At 42.8% G+C, this 17,889-nt stretch overlaps 1 protein-coding gene across 2 annotated transcripts in view; it reads left to right on the top strand.

Moving 5' to 3' along the window:
• The window catches only part of LOC132393110 (integrator complex subunit 6-like), a 129,732-nt gene that overhangs the window by 84,327 nt on the left and 27,516 nt on the right, over positions 1-17,889 (top strand). For both annotated transcript variants that reach the window (XR_009511752.1, XM_059967922.1), the window contains one exon: positions 5,053-5,147. Coding sequence is in view for 1 of the 2 variants with exons in the window: in XM_059967922.1 (XP_059823905.1) it covers positions 5,053-5,147 (95 nt within the window). In the remaining variant the exon portion in view is untranslated. The remainder of the gene's footprint in view (positions 1-5,052; positions 5,148-17,889) is intronic.

Here is a 17,889-nt window from a genome sequence, read left to right as displayed (position 1 = left end):
AGTAAAAAATCTGAGCTGAAACTCTTGTTGGGCTTTTAGCCATTCTTAGCCAACAAGTACAGGTCCATGTTTTCATCATTCTTGCATCTATTCTGCATCAAGTGGGAACTTTATTGTACAACGTCCTTCCCTTCCTATTGCTTGTTTCATCTTCCTTGCTAATTCCAAAATAGGACAAAACCACCATCAACAGATCAGGAAGCATTAAGCTCAAATGAAGTCATGGATTTTAATTTGCTGGGTTTTCTAATTAAATATTATAGATATGTATTGAATTGACTTTAGCTTAAACTGTGTATGTTAAGTGTTGGTTTTGTTATAGAAGGTTGTGCTGTCCTTAACCTTATTTTGGAGCAGACCATGTAATCTGTGACCACTATACAGTGTCATTTAAAAATGTTTACTTGATTTTCTTTTGGATTATTGGGGTTTTTCGTCACTGACACAAACTGGAATGAACCTGTTGGGAACATCAAGTAACAGAAATTTTTTTCAACTCAGTTTGTATGCCCTGCAACCTGCCTTAGTAAGTCAGCCAGCTTTGCTGTGAACTTTACATTTGTTATGCATGAGCATTTTCTCAGACTTGAGCACTCCACCATCCAAAATGTTCAAAGTAAATTTATTATCAAAGTACATGTCACCTGAGATTCATTTTCTCACGGGCAATCACTGTAGATACAAGAAACAAAATAGAATCAATGAAAGACTACACCCAACAGGATGAACAACAACCAATGTGCAGAAAAAGGAAGTAGTAATAATAATAAATAAGCATTAAATATTGAAAACATGAGATGAACAGTCCTTGTAGATGAATCCATAGGTTGTGGGAACAGTTCAGTGATGAAGTTGAGTGAAGTTATCCTCTCTTATTCAAGAGCTTGATGGTTAGTGGTAATAACTGTTCCTGAACCTGGCAGTGTGGGTCCTGAGGCTCCAGTACCATCTTCGTGATGGTGGTAGCAAGGAGAGAACATGGCCTAGATGGTGGGTTTCCTGGGTGGATACCTCTTTCCTGCGACAGCACTCTGTATAGATGCACTTAATGGTGGGTGGCAGGGTTTACCCTTGATGGATTGGGCTCTATCTACTACTTAGCTTTTCTGGCATCAGTGTTTCCATACCAGGTCATAATGCGACCAATCAGTATACTCTCCATTGCCTATCTATGACTTACCGAATCTTCGCAAACTTTTTAGGAAGTTGAGATGCTGCCGTGCTTTCTACATAATGATCAAAGTTTGAGGTTTGACTTCAAACAGATAAATTGAGAGTTTTCCATTTCTACTTCCTTTCTCTTTACTCGCTAAAGAGCATGGTTTAGTGGATAAATTGACAGATAATGAACTCCTGTATTGCTTTCAGGATTAATGGAATTAAATTTTTACTGATGTTGTAAGCTGAATTGTCATTTTGCTTAAATTTGATATGCTGGCACTCTGCAGAGCATTTATTTGATACAGTACTCAGTCCAAACCCTGAGGTACATTCCTAGGTATTGGGAAAAATGTATTCATTTGAGCTATGTGTTGCTGACCTTGAAGGTCAGAGTAGATCCCTGCCTCAGACAGCAGCTATGGCTCAGTGTGCAGAGACCAGCTGTGAGGACCCAGTGTTGAACAGGCCAAGGTAGAATGGTGTGGCCTTTCAAAGTTGAGATGGTAGTTTCAGGGCTGTGCTTGGCCAGCATGGTGAGTATGGGCTGCTTCTGTTGACTGGCAGTAGCTGCTGTTTGTGTTGGCCACCCCTTGAATCCTACAGGTAAGTCTAATTTTTTCATCTTCTGGAAGGTGCTGTCTCCCACTTCTGTTTGGTTTCACTGATCTCCCTCCCCAGTGACTGGTGTATGGTAATGAATAAAACAGTGGTCACTTGCTGTGGATAATTTTACCATGGTGAAATCTGTGGGGTGGAAGAAACTACAGCCAAACAACAAGTCTCCATCACATTCAGTAGGTGGTGATGAGAGAGACTACAGAATCTAGGTATCTGCTCATGTGTGGAGAAAAATCGGTCAGTCCCTAACGATGGCTTGTGCACACCATTGTGGCTGGGGTGCAGTACTGAGCAGCCTCACCACTTGACCTGGCCTATCCAACTGCAGTCTTCTGAGTCAGCTTCTTAGTACTCAGCTGTGGAATGCCAGCAGAGAGCCGAGATTCTTGCCAGATTTGACACATCAGTGGGGAAAGTAAGGATTCAGAGTCGTGCATAATAACAGGGAGGGTTGAGGTGTACATTGTTCCTGACATACTGGGAGGGTATTTTCACATCCGATTCCCAGTGGAGTGGTGTTGGAGATGACACATTCTCTTTTATACTGCTGCACGCCCTTCTAATGTTGACTCTGTTTGTGTTCTTGATTCTGAGAACACATCTGAAGTACTAAGCAATCTGTTTTCTGTCTCCCTGTATATGGGTTTTGTTTTTTAAAAAATTCTTATTAATAGTTTTACTTTATGAGGGCACTTCTCACTATACACAAAATGATTCTAATGTTTTTCTTGTTTGATAGTGACTAGACCCAGGGTAAAAATGCCTAAAGGCAAGGGTTTCCAACCTGGGGTCCACAAACCCCTCAGTTAATGGTAAGGCTCCAAGACATTAAAAAAAAAATTGCGAACCTCTGCTGTAAGGTGTTTGGCCTTGTCAGATTGCAGGTAGAGCGGGCAAGTTGGGCATGTTGAGGATTTGTGCTTTATGGGGTATATTGAACTTGTCAGTTGTTAGCTGGAATAAAATGAACCCGTAATTTTTACATTGCTACTGCTGCTGAGGTTTGCCAAATTGGATTGGCAATAATAAAAGATATGTGCAGCTTTGACTGTTTAATACAGCAAGTTATTAAACAAGCAGGCCAGATGACTCAAATGGCAGGTTTTGTCTGCACAGTCAGAACCAGGGAGCAGTATAAATGTGTTTGTGTATCTGATGCTGTTTTACAGAAGTGACTTAATTATGCTGGTCTTTATACATGTTTTTTGATTCTAACTCATTCCAAATTCCAGAAATGTGGACGTTGCTTCAACTTGTTTTATTTTAGTATTACTTCATTATTATTGTTAGTGGCCTTCAAGTATAGATTCCATATTTAGTGCTGGTTATCTTAGTTTTAATGGTACCATATGAGACTGAAAATGTTATTTCTCTAATTGATGACTTGAAGGTTCTGAACTGCAAGTTGAAGTTCGAATGTTATTACTGCCTTAAAAATAGTTTTTAAATAAAGTTGGGATCTCAACAGTGTTGCTAAATTTTTCTAACAGACAAAACTATTTCACTTTAATATTTTGACCTTGCATTTTTGGTCATTTTAGTGCATTGTGGGAAATGTTCATGAAGCAGAATAATGTGAGTTCTTGAGCATTTCAGGACTCTTCCACATCAGTTGTAATTTGGCCAAGTACAAAATAAATTTCTTTCTGCTTTGGCATAATGAAATGGCTACAATAACTTTGGAACAGTGGCCATACATCTGGCGCCAGCCATTTCTTCGAACCTACTTTTATTCTCATGTATAGTTAGGTTTACTTTGAGGAGTCAAAAGTTCTGCTGCCATGGTGAGGAAAAACTGGATTCTGTACAATATACATGGAACATGAGCAATTATGTAGGTTGCCAGGAATCTGATTGAAAATTAGCAGCAATGCACAAGTGAATGAATAGAGTTGGAATGTTGAATGTGTTGCTTTGGGGGACTGGATAGAGACCACCCAAACATGATTGGTAGCCTTCACAATGAGGGAAAGAAAGCATTCATTCAACACTCGCTTTATATTTGAATCTGAATTTACAGGATAGTTCTTAATCTATAAACATTGTTTTTTTAATTGGAATGTGGATTTGTTTTGTGTGTATTCAAATTTTAATTAAATGAATGAAGTATTTGGGATCCATTGTCATAAATATGCAGAGCTGGGTTGAGCAGTGGCAGATGGAGTTCAACCAAGAAAGGTTTGAAGTGATCCTCTTTGGACAGTTGAATTTGAAGGCAGAATACAGGATTAAAGGTAGGATTCTTAGCAATGTAGAGGAACAGAAGGTTCTTGGAGTCTATGTCCATATTTCCCTCAAAGTTGCCATGCTTGTTGATAGGGATTGTTAACACATATGGTGTGTTGTTTGACATTAGTCGGGGGATTGAGTTCAAGTTTCACGAAGTATTGTTGCAACGCTGTAAAACCCTGGTTAGACCACACTTGGAATATTGTTCAGTTCTGTTCACCTCATTGTAGGAAGGATATAGAAGGTTTAGAAAGGCTGCAGAGGAGATTTACCAGGATGCTGTTTGGATTAGAGAGCATGTCTCACAAGCACAGGTTGAGTGAGCTAGAGCTTTTCTCTTTGGTTTAGAGGATGAAAGGTGACTTGATTGAGGTGTACAAGATGATATGAGGCATTGGTCAAGTGGTTAGCCAGATATATTTTACCAGGGCAGAAGTGGCTAATAAATATGAGGAGACATTATTTTAAGGTGATTGGAGGAATATATAGGGGAAATGTCAGAGGTAAGTTGTTTTTATATATACAAGCAGAATGTGTGGAGTGCCCTCCCAGTGGTGGTGGTACTGGCAGATACATTAGGGGCATTTAAGAAATTTTTACATAGCATGTATGATATAAAGTGGAGGGCTATGTAGGAGGGAAGGGTTTGATTGACTTACAGAGTAGGTTCAAAGGGCAGTACAGATTTGTGGGCCCAAGTGACTGTACTGAGTCCTTAACCCATCTTGTGACTGCAAGCTGCTCTAGAGTTCAAACTTTTAATGTTGTTAGATAAATTGATGCAGGTTTAATTTTATTCCCTCTTACTGTTCTTCAAGTATAAACCAAGATCTTGAAGAGGGCCAGCTTTGTAATGGCAAAGGCACAGTTATTTGCAGAGTATTTAAAATAAAATGGCCTGGGAAAAATGGGATGCATTGACTGCAACAGAGATGACACATTAAATATATTTTTGCATGAAAACCCAGGTCAACTGGTGTACAAAAGAGAATTGCTCCTTGCACTTAAATAATAACTCATTGTTATTTAATTTTTGTTTTGCAGATGATTTGTTTAAAGTGCATAAAATGAAGCCAGTTATGAAATGGCGACAGGCATTTGAAAATTATTTGAAGACAATGCCTCCCTATTATATTGGGGTATGTTTAATTTGATCTCTTCATTTGTAAATCTGATTTGCAATTACATGTGTAGATTCATTTTGGGTGGGATAGCGTTTTAGCTATAGCTGATGGTTAAGACAAAGTTTTAAAGACACATGTTGTTAATTGAGAAATGTTATGTGGTGGTGAAAAGGGTTAGGAAAGGGAAAAACGTAACACTAGACAAGGTCAATGAATATTGGTGCACTGAGCAATAGCTCCATCTTGCATTGTAGTTGTGTGAATATGTAGCAAATAGAATGGCCATTTGAAAATTTAGTATGATGTTGTTGACTTTCATTCTAACTCTTTGTCATGGTGTTAAACTTTAATTTGCGAATCCTGACCAACTTCACAATTATAATCATAATTAAAGAAATGATTGACTTGTCAGCACCGTGTCTGAAGGCAGAGCCACACTATGCAGTTCATCTCTAATCCACTTCTGATGTTTGTTCAGAAATATTTGAAGATTTTTGAGGTGTTGGTGCAAGCATACTTATGCCCTTTCCAGTTAATGTATCCATCAGGCTGTCTTGTGCAAATTGCTGTTGAAAACTTTCAAAGAAAACATCTACAAATATTCAGTAAAAGGTAGAATTATACATTGCTTTAGAATCCAGATCGTTGCATCCATATGTTGCTACATTATTTATTTGATTATGGTTTTGATGCAAATTTGTCCAGGGAATTTAAATTATTTTCACAGTGCGGCACATCTCATGCACTAGATTTTATCTAGTTTTCTTTGGTGAGATGCAGAGTACAGTGTCTCTTGCATAAATAGCTGAATTGGCATCTTGTACTTTTAATGAATTAAAAGCAATTTCAAAGAAGCATTAAATACAACTAATTATGGACACCTAGAGTTATTCTGCTTGTTAATGAAAAAAATAATGTGCACCTATTCATCTCCGTTTCCCCTTGTTCAGTTCTTAAATACAAACACATTTCTCTAATGCTGTGCCTATAAAAAGTATTCATTCCACCCCCCCCCCCCAGAAATTTTCATGTTTTATTGTTTTATGACATTGAATTACAGTGGATTTAATTTGGCTGTTTTGTCATTGACCAACAGAAAGACTTTTGTGTCAAGAGGAAAACAGATCTCTTTAAAAAGTGATATAAATTAATTACAAATATAAAACACAAAATGATTGCATAATTATTCACCCCCATTAATATGATACACCAAATCATCACTGGTGCAGCCAGTTTGTTTTAAAAATCACGTAGTTAAATAGAGATCGCTGTGTGCAGTCAGTGTTTCAACCGATTGTAGTAAAAATACACCTGTATCTGGAGGGTCCAACTGCTGGTGAGTCAGTATCCTGGCAAAAACTACACCATGAAGACAAAAGAACAGTCCAAGCAACTCTACAAAAAGGTTATTGAAAAGCACAGGATTTGGATCAAGGAAAATTTCCAAGTCACTGATGGAGTGCAGTTAAGTCTATCATCAAAAAATGGAAAGAATATGGCACAGCTGTAAATCTGCCCTGAGCAGGCCTTCCTCGAAAACTGAGTGACTGTGCAAGAAAGGGACTAGTGAAGGAGGCCACCGGGAGATCTATGACAACTCTGGAGGAGTTACAATCTTCCTTGGCTGAGATGGGAGAGACTGCGCGTATAACGGCTGTTGCCTGGGTGCTTCACCAGTTGCAATGTTATGGGAGAGTGGCAAAGAGAAAGATACTGTTGGTGGGAAGAAAAAAACTCATTAAAATCTTGGCTAGTGTTTGCCAGAAGGCATGTGGGAGACTCTGAAGTTAGCTGGAAGTAGGATCTGTGGACTGATGAAAGCAAACTTGAGCTTTTTAGCCATCAGATTAAATGCTATGTTTGGCATAAGCTGAACACTACACATCAAAAACACACCATTCCTACTGTGAAGCATGTTGGTGGTTGCATCATGCTATGGGGATGCTTCACTACAGCAGGCTCTGGAAGCCTTGCCAAGGTAGAGGGTAAAGTGAATACAGCAAATACAAGGAAATCTTGGAGGAAAACGTGATGCAGTCTCTAGGAGAACTGCGACCTGAGAGAAGATTTGTTTTGCAACAAGATGATAACCCCAAGCATAAAGCTAAAGGTACACGGGAATGGCTTAAAAACAATGAAGTGAATTCCTTGAGTGGCCAAGTCAGAGTCCAGATCCAATTGAGAATTTGTGGCTGGACTTGAAAAGGACTGTTCAGTCACAATCCTTATGCAATCGGGCAGAGCTTGAGCAGTTTTGGACAGAAGAATGGGGATAAATTGCAGTGCCCAGTGTGCAAAGCTGATGGAGACCTATCTGCACAAACTCATGGCTGTAATTGTTGCTAAAGGTGCATTCACTAAATACTGACTTGAAGGGGGTGAATACTTATGCAATCAATTATTTTGTTTTATGTTTGTCATTCATTTAGATCACTCTGTCAAGATTTGTTTTCACTTTGACTGTCTTTTTTTTGATTTTTTTAATGCATTTTCTACAACACTACAAATAAAAAAAACCAAAATAGAAAATTAATACAGTGCAAAATAAACATACAATAATAATATAATACAGAGAAGATAATTGAGAAAGCACCCAAATTGAAGTTATGTAAAGTTAGTATCCTCCCCAAGCCCCACAACAAAAAAAAACTCCAGACCAACCATGACAAAATGTAGAGAATATAAATCAGGACATTCAAATCCCCAAAACTGTAAATACACTTGAAAACAGAAGATAATAATGCCTACTACCAAAAAAAGAAGAGCTGAAAGTAAGGGACTGAAAAAAAAACTTGAGGAAAGTTATGTAAGTACTCAATAAAAGGTCCCCAGACCTTATGAAACTTTATATCCAAATTAAGAATTGAATAATGGATTTTTTTCAAGGTCTAAACAGGGTGTAATATCATTAAGCCATTGAGCATGCGTGGGCGGGGCAACATCTCTCCATCTAAGGAGGATTAGACGTCTAGCCAGGAGAGAAACAAAAGATAATATTCGACACTTAGTCAAACTCAAACGTATATCTGTCTCGCCCAAAAAACCAAACAGAGCAATTAAAGGGTTAGGTTCTAAGTGGTGATTCAGAATACAGGATAAAGTTATAAAGACATCTTTCCAAAATTTCTCTAAACTAGGACAGGACCAGTACATATGAATAAGAGAAGCCTCGCCCCTTTTGCATTTATCACAAAGAGGACTAATATTAGGGTAAAATCAAGATAATTTAAATTTGGACATATGGGCTCTATGAACAATCTTGAACTGTAAAAGGCAATGGTGAGCACAAAGAGAGGTTGAATTAACCGATTTGAGAATAGAGTCCTAAATCTCATCAGATAAAGAGATATTTAAATCATGCTCCCAAGCCATTCTAATTTTATCCACAGGGGCATGCCGTAAGAATGCTAATTTATCACGAATAAATGATATTAAACCTTTACCCAGTGGATTAATAGAAATAAATAAATCCATAACATTTTTCTCGGGCATTTCAGGGAAGTTAGGAATTAAAGGATTGATAAAGTGTCTAATTTGGAGATAACTAAAAAAAAATGGGCATTAGGCAGATTGAATTTAGCAGAAAGCTGTTGAAAGGATGCAAAGCGATTACCGATAAAAAGATTGTCAAAATGTGTAATGCCCTTCCTATACCAATCATAGAATGTTGAGTCATACATAGTAGGCAAAAAAAAAAGATGATTATGTACGATAGGACTGGAAAGGGAAAAACCATAAAAACCATAAAATTTCCTAAACTGAGCCCATATTCGCAAGGTGTGTCTGACAAGAGGATTAACAATTAGTCTAGACAAACTACTAGGGAGTGCAGAGCCAAAAAGTGCTGAAATAGATAAATCTTTAGTGGAATTCAACTCCGTTACCACCCAATTAGGGCACTCGGATTGACTATGGAAAAAAAAAGACCAAAAGGTAGAACAACGTATGTTAGCTGCCCAGTAATATAAACGAAAGTTAGGTAAGGCCATGCCACCCTCTTTTTTAGATTTTTGAAGATAAACTTTATTAATTCTAGAACGCTTATTCTTCCACAGATATGACAAAATAATACTCTAAGGAATCAAAAAAGGTTTTAGGAATAAAAATTGGGATAGATTGAAATAAATATAAAAATTTAGGGAGAACATACATTTTAACAACATTAATACGACCTACCAAGGACATAGATAGAGGTGACCATTGTAACAGACTGTTTTGTAGTATATAAAAGATTGGCAAAATTTTCACGAAAAAGATCTTTAAACTTCCTTGTAACTGTACTCCCAAGGTAAGTAAATTGATTATGAACTACTTTAAAGGGGAGGTCACGAAATGCTAATACTTGTGCTTCTTTATTAATTCGGAAAAGTTCACTCTTATGTAAATTAAGTTTATAGCCAGAAAACTGGCTAAATCAATCAAGAAGTGAAAACATTGGAGGTAAGGATGTGGATGGATTTGAAAGAAAAAGTAATAGATCATCAGCATAAAGAGAAACTTTATGCTCAACACCCCCCCCCATATCCCAGTAAGTTCAGGACAGCTTCGGAATGCTATCGCCAGAGGTTCTATAGCCAAATCGAAGAGAAAGGGACTTAAAGGGTATCCTTGATGGGTGCCACGTTTGAGGTTAAATAGCTGGGATTGCTGAAAATTAGTCAAAACAGAGGCGGAAGGATATAGATACAGCAATTTGATCCAAGAGACAAAACTTTAAGCAAAGTCAAATTTTTCTAAAACTGCAAAGAGGTAGTTCCACTCTTTCCGATCAAATACTTTCTCCGCATCGAGAGAAATAACGCATTCAGGAATCCCAGTTGAAGGTGAATATAAAATGTTAAACAAACGCCGAATGTTTTAAAAAAAAAAGGAAGACGGTTTTTAATAAAACCAGTTTGATCATCAGAAATAATAGAGGGAATAACAGTTTCTAATCTATGGGCCAAAACTTCAGCCAAGATTTTAACATCAACATTAAGCAAAAAAATCGGCCTGTACGAGAAGCACTCTGTTGGGTCTTTACCCTTTTTTAATAAAAGAATAATAGATGCCTCATTAAAAGAGGGTGGCAATTTACCATAATTAAACGAGTCAGATAGTACTGAGAGTAACTGAGGAGAAAGGAGTGAAGAGAATGATTTATAAAATTCTACGGGGAACCCATCAGGTCCAGGAGATTTTCCTGAAGACAATGCAGAAATTGCAAAAGATATTTCTTCTGATGATATAGGCTCATTAAGTTTTGCTTTAAAATCAGATGAAAGCGAAGGAATATTCAGATTATTTAAGAAAAGATCAACAGAAATATTCTCATTCAGAGATTCAGAGGAATAAAGCAGAGAGTAAAAATTTTTAAATACGTCGTTGATTTCTAAGTGATCCGATATAAAATCCCCATTCTCCTTCCAGATCTTTGTAAATTGTAGCGGTGTGCTACACGCAGCGCTAAAATTACGACACGGAGTGGGTAACTGCAGTCGAAGGAAAAAAATTTATTCGAAAACTTCAGCCTCACTTTTAAGCCTCCCTCAACCGGCCCCCCATGGCGCAGAGGCTCCAAAGCTCTGTGCTCACAAACCCCCGTAGGCTATCTAATTGTGAGTCGGTTCGGATGCGCCAGGAAATGGGTCGCCACATAACCCCCCCCCCCCCCCCCCAGAACCGGCGATACACCCCCCAATGTCCACAGTCTGGGCCAGAACCTGCTTGGGAGGTCGGCCTCTGCGCTGAGGCGCCGGAAACTTGGCCGGTTGCGCCAGGTCCACATGGGCCGGTTTGAGGCGGTCCACCGTGAAAACCTCCTCTTTCCCCCCAACGTCCAGCACGAACGTGGACCCATTGTTCCGGAGCACCATAAACGGCCCCTCGTATGGCCGCTGCCCGCCCCTTCGTACAAATACAAACTTACAGTTCTGTAGGTCTTTGGGTACGCAGGTCGGGTGCCGCCCATGCTGTGAAGTGGGTATGGGGGCCAGGTTACTGAGCTTCTCGCGTAGTCTGCCCAGGACTGCTGCGGGTTCTTCCTCTTGCCCCCTTGGGGCTGGTAGGAACTCCCCGGGGGCGACCAGGGGCGCGCCGTATACCAACTCGGCCGACGAGGCGTGCAGGTCGTCCTTGGGCGCTGTGCGGATGCCGAGTAGGACCCAGGGAAGCTCGTCCGCCCAGTTGGCTCCTCGCAGGCGGGCCATGAGGGCCGACTTCAGGTGACGGTGGAAACGCTCCACTAGCCCGTTCGACTGTGGGTGGTAGGCAGTTGTGTGGTGCAGCTGAGTCCCCAAAAGGCTGGCCACAGCTGACCACAGGCTGGAGGTGAACTGGGCGCCTCTGTCGGAGGTAATGTGGGCTGGTACACCAAAGCGAGATATCCAGGTGGCGATCAGGGCTCGGGCGCAAGATTCGGAGGTGGTGTCGGTGAGCGGGACCGCCTCTGGCCATCTTGTGAACCAGTCCACGATAGTCAGGAGGTGCCGCGCTCCGCGCGACACTGACAGGGGGCCCACGATATCCACATGAATGTGGTCGAAACGCCGGTGGGCGGGATGGAACTGCTGCGGTGGGGCTTTGGTGTGCCGCTGCACCTTGGCCGTCTGGCAGTGCATGCACGTTTTGGCCCATTCACTGACCTGTTTGCGGAGTCCGTGCCAAACGAACCTGCTGGAAACCATCCGGACAGTTGTCCGGATGGAGGGATGCACCAAGTTATGAATGGAGTCGAAAACGCGGCGCCGCCATGCTGTCGGGACGACGGGACGGGGCTGGCCGGTGGCGACGTCACAGAGTAGGGTCCTCTCACCTGGGCCTACGGGGAGGTCCTGGAGCTGCAAACCGGAGACTGCGGTTCTGTAACTCGGAATCTCCTCATCCGCCTGCTGCGCCTCTGCCAGTGCCTCAAAGTCTACCCCTTGGGAAAGGGCATGAACGGTAGGGCGAGAGAGCACATCCGCCACGACATTGTCCTTACCCGAGACGTGCCGGACATCCGTCGTGTATTCAGAGATGTAGGACAGGTGGCGTTGCTGGCGGGACGACCAGGGGTCGGACGCTTTCGTAAACGCAAAGGTAAGCGATTTGTGGTCCGTGAACGCGGTGAAGGGCCGACCTTCTAGGAAGTACCTGAAATGCCGGATTGCCAGGTAGAGCGCCAACAGTTCCCGGTCGAAAGCACTGTACTTAAGCTTGGGTGGTCGCAAGTGTTTGCTGAAAAACGCCAGGGGTTGCCAGCGACCTGCGATGAGTTGCTCCAGCACCCCACCGACTGCTGTGTTTGATGCGTCCACTGTGAGGGCGGTAGGGGCGTCCATTCTGGGATGTACTAGCATAACGGCGTTTGCCAAAGCTTCCTTCGTTTGAACGAAAGCAGCGGCGGACTCCTCGTCCCAGGTAATGTCCTTGCTCGGACCCGACATCAGGGACATGATCCGGGCAGCTGAAGGGAGGAAGCGGCGGTAGAAATTGACCATACCTACGAATTCCTGAAGGCCTTTGATCGTGGTGGGTCAGGGAAAGAGGCGGACCGCATCTACCTTAGCGGGCAGAGGGGTTGCCCCGTCTTTAGTAATCCTGTGGCCCAGGAAGTCAATGGTATCGAGTCCGAACTGGCATTTGGCGGGGTTGATTGTAAGACCGTACTCACTCAGTCGGGCGCAGAGTTGACGGAGGTGGGACAGATGCTCCTGATGACTACCGCTGGCTATGAGGATGTCATCCAAATAGATGAACGCGAAGTCCAGGTCTCGTCCCACCGCGTCCATTAACCACTGGAACGTCTGTGCGGCATTCTTCAGGCCGAACGGCATGCGGAGGAACTCGAAAAGGCCAAACGGGGTGATGAGAGCCATTTTGGGGACGTCGTCAGGATGCATCGGGATTTGATGGTACCCTCGGACGAGGTCTACCTTGGAGAAGATCCGTGCGCCGTGCAGGTTTGCTGCAAAGTCCTGAATGTGCGGCACAGGGTAGCGGTCCGGTGTGGTAGCCTCGTTCAGCCTGCGGTAGTCGCCGCACGGTCTCCAGCCCCCCGTCGCTTTGGGCACCATGTGCAGGGGGGAGGCCCATGGGCTGTCGGACCGCCGGATGATCCCCAATTCCTCCATCCTCTGGAACTCCTCCTTCGCCAGTCGGAGCTTGTCCGGGGGAAGCCGCCGAGTGCAGGCGTGCAGGGGTGGTCCCTGGGTCGGGATGTGGTGCTGTACGCCGTGCCTGGGCATGGCCGATGTGAACTGCGGTGCCAGAACCGATGGGAACTCCGCCAGGACCCTGGTGAAGTCGTTGTCGGACAGTGTGATGGAGCCGAGGTGAGGGGCTGGCAACTGGGCTGCACCCAGGGAGAATGTCTGAAAGGTCTCGGCGTGTACCAGTCTCTTCCTGGGCAGGTCGACCAGTAGGCTGTGAGCTCGCAAAAAATCCGCACCCAGAAGTGGTTGGGCTACGGCGGCCAGTGTGAAGTCCCACGTGAACTGGCTGGAGCCGAACTGTAGCTGCACCTGACGGGTGCCATAGGTCCTTACTGTGCTGCCATTCTCGGCCCTCGGGGGGGACCCGGTGCCCTGCTGCGGGTGTCGAAACTCGTCGGAGGTAAAACGCTGATCTCAGCCCCAGTATCGACCAAAAACCGGCGTCCCGACCTTCTATCCCACACATACAGGAGGCTATCCCGATGGCCAGCCGCCGTAGCCATCAGCGGCGGCTGGCCCTGCCGTTTCCCGGGAACTTGCAGGGCGGGCGACAACGGCGGGCTTCTGCGCCCCACCGCTGGTGGTAGAAGCACCAGTGTTCATTGGGCCGGGGGTTGGTGGGCTCTGCGGCCAGGCCTGGACTGGTTTGCTGCCGGGAGCGTGGCTGGGAGATCTGTGCGATGGACGCCCCGCTCACCTTTTTGGCGTTCCACAGCAAGTCCGCCCGGGCTGCCACCTTCCGGGGGTCACTGAAATCCACGTCGGATAGCAGCAGGCGTATGTCCTCGGGCAGCTGCTCCAGGAATGCCTGCTCAAACATGAGGCATGTGTGTCCGTCGGCCAGATACAACATCTCATTCATTAAAGCCGATGGAGGTCTGTCGCCCAAGCTATCCAGATGCAGTAAACGGGCAGCCCGCTCGCGCTGTGAGAGTCCGAAAGTCCTGAGGAGCAGGGCTTTGAATTCCGTGTACTTGCCGTCTGCCGGGGGCGACTGTACGAACTCCGCGACCTGGGCCGCTGTGTCCTGGTCGAGGGAGCTCACCAAGTAGTAGTAGCGGGTGTCTTCTGAGGTGATCTGGCGAACGTGGAATTGGGCTTCGGTTTGCTGGAACCATAGGTCCGGGCGCTGTGTCCAGAAACCCGGCAGTTTCAACGAAACCGCATGAACAGAGGCGGCGTCGGTCATTTCTGGTCCAAAAATCGTTTGGACCGTCGGGTTCACCAATTGTAGCGGTGTGCTACACGCAGCGCTAAAATTACGACACGGAGTTGGTAACTGCAGTCGAAGGAAAAAACTTTATTCGAAAACTTCAGCCTCACTTTTAAGCCTCCCTCAACCGGCCCCCCATGGCGCAGAGGCTCCAAAGCTCTGTGCTCGCAAACCCCCGTAGGCTATCTAATTGTGAGTCGGTTGGGATGCGCCAGGAAATGGGTCGCCACAATATGTTATTTAGCTTTAGAACGCCTTAGCTGATTAACTAGAAATTTACCAGATTTGTCACCATGAATATAAAAGCGACTCGTACTTTCAAGAAGTTGGCGTTCAACAGGTTGATTAGGCAGAAGATCAAATATAATTTGAAGTTTTACACGCTTCTTGTATAATTCAGGATTATTAGTTTGAGCATACAATTGATCTAATTTTTTAAATCTGATTAATTAGGTCTAATTGATCTATACGGGACTTTCTATTAAGATTTGCTGTATATGAGATTATTTGACCCCTCAAATATGCTTTCATGGCATCCCAGGCAATCAGGGATGACATTTCAGATGATGTATTAGTGTTGTTACGAAATCCCGTAACTGGATCACTTACCAGCAAAGATAGAGGTCCGTTGAAGTCTGATGGTACTATTTTTAAAAGTATTTATTGATAAAGGGCACAAAAATAAGATTAATGCAAACATACAGATAATATACGTTGTCAATACTAAATCTAAAGCGCAGGTATAATAATAACCAATAAGAAATAGCTCTATCGTTGTCTAGGGGATAATGTAGTGTCCGATGGAAAGATAACAGTCACTGTTCGTTCTTTCAAGCTGCAGCGTTTTTGGGTTTAAGGGCGAGGCGGTTTAAACTTGCCCAGGTCTTTTATGATGCCAATCCGTTGAGTCAGGGGAGTTTGTTTCCCCGTTGTTAGCTAAAAGCTGTTTTCCATGGTTCCAGCCACCAATTCCAGCAACGGAACTGAATGCACGTGGCCTCCTTCAGATGACTTCCTGCTGTTACGTGGCCGCTTAACGTTTCTTCTGGTGCGTCTGAGGGACTGTTCCTACAGACCCTCTTTTATCCTGACTCGCAGGGTCGTAGATGTCAATCAGGTTGGGGGTGTGCACTCTCCCTCAACCAGCCCACTTTGCCTGAGGGCGTTCACGTAGCATAGTAGCTCAATCCACAAATTGGTCTCCAAGAGACAATGGCCATGTCCCATGGCTTTATATCGCCAGGGAAACGAGCCAGCCTGCACTCTCTTCTCTCATTTCCTGGGCTCCTTGACCCAACCCAACAGTGATCTTGCGATTCTCACAAAGGAGGGGGCTACAGATGTAACAGTGTTAAAATAAAAAGTTATCTGATCCTTAATAAATTTTAGAAAATCATCATCTGATAATAAAGTCGAGTTAAAACGCCAGTGTTTATTCCTCTGAGGGAGACCAGGAAAGTTTAAAGACAAAGTAATTGGGGCATGATCAGAAATCAGAATACTCTGATAATCACAAGAATGGACAGATGAAATAAGTTGATTATCAAGTAAAAAATAGTCAATTCTAGTAAAGGTATGGTGAACATGTGGGGGAAAAAAAGAGTAATCTCTCTCAGTAGGATGAATGAAACGCCATATATCTGAGGTACCATAATTAGAAAGAAAAGAGTGAATAGCTAAAGCAGATTTAGTAGGTGATCTAGTAACAGAGGACAATTGATCCAAATTAGGATCTAACCAACAATTAAAGTCACCACTCAGTATAAGAGAATATGAATTCAAATCTGGTAGTGAGGAGAAAAAATGTTCAAAAAAATTAACATCATCAAAATTGGGAGCATACAGGTTTGCTAGTACAACTTTAGTATTATATAATTTACCGGAAACGATAATAAAATGGCCATTTGTATCAGATATCTTATTATGGAGTTCAAAAGGAATATTTAAATTAATAAGGATGGAAACCCCCCTAGCTTTGGTGGCAAAGGATGAATGAAAATGTTGACCCACCCACTTTGACAAAAGCCGAGAATTATCAAAACTACGAATACGAGTTTCTTGAAGGAAAGTAATGTTGGCTTTGAGTTGTTTAATATGAGAGAAGACCTTCCTCCTTTTAACAGGATGATTCAATCCGTTTACATTCCAGCTCACAAATTTAAGTGTATTAACCATTATCAATTGTTAGTGCAAAGAAGGTAGTCGGCATATTAAAAAATCACAGTACAATAACAGTCTGGGAGCGAAAATGTAAACATAAATCAGTAGAATCAGGACAGAGACATGTCCTGAGTAACAAAGGAAAACAAAAAAAAAACAGTGAGTAGTGTTGGAACTGGAGAACCCACCCCACCCTTGCAACCCAAAACTAGATGGCTACCCAAAAAAGCAGCTAGCTCTACAAAAAATGTCAACCCAAAAATGACTTCCAGTTCTGTATTGTTGACAAAGGTTCCGTATATATAATATAGCAAATAATAGCCAATTTATGCACTAGAGACCAAAATTACAAATAGGAACAACTTCATCAGAAAAGGTATAAAACTTAATACAAAAAAAATCAGAAAAAGTACTAACCTACCCACGAGAAACTATGAAAAATTGAAAGAAAAAATAAAGGGAGAAGGGGAAAAGGGGGGAAATGATAAATTTAAAGAGAGTATTTATCAGCCATTTACAAAAAAAAGCAAATCTTATACTATAAATCAACCAACAGGGAGGCCTTCAATAAAAAACTCCAAGCCTCCAAAACAAATTGAGATCAATTGTAGTTCTGTATAGATAGTTATTCAGAAGTAAAATAAATTGCACAGGTAAAATCTAAAAGTCCGCAGGGAAACATTAAATTTAAATCATCTATTTAGGAAAAACGCACCAACTCCAGGGAGAGATTAACTAGAGCCCTTAGAATCTCAATAGTTAATGTCTGAATTATTCAAGTAGAGTCTGAGTTCAGAAAAAAGAACTTTACTTCAAAAAGTACTTATCAGCCATTTTAGAAAGTCAGACCGGGTCCGAAGAAGCCAAGATGGCTGGAAGATTTCCAACAAACAACTCGGCCTCCTTCACTGACTTAAACCACTTGTATTCTCCATTAGTAAGTGTAATTCGAAGATCGGCTGGATTACGAAGAGAAGGCCTGAATCCACAATCAAAAAGCACTTTCATTATGCCTTTAAACTTGGCACGCATCTTCAGAACCTGGGGGGCATAATCTTCCACAAAATGAATATTCGTGTTTTGAAAAGCAAAATTACCTCTGCGGCATGCCTCCATAATCAAACGGTTTTTCACCTGGTATCGATGAAAGCATAAAATAATTGGCCGTGGACGGGAACCCAAAATTGCGCGAGGAACATAAATCCTGTGA

Source organism: Hypanus sabinus, chromosome 4, assembly GCF_030144855.1.
Source record: "Hypanus sabinus isolate sHypSab1 chromosome 4, sHypSab1.hap1, whole genome shotgun sequence".
Lineage (NCBI taxonomy): Eukaryota > Metazoa > Chordata > Chondrichthyes > Myliobatiformes > Dasyatidae > Hypanus > Hypanus sabinus.
Note: the sequence above shows the minus strand (reverse complement) of the source record. Positions and strands in the feature narration are given on the sequence as shown.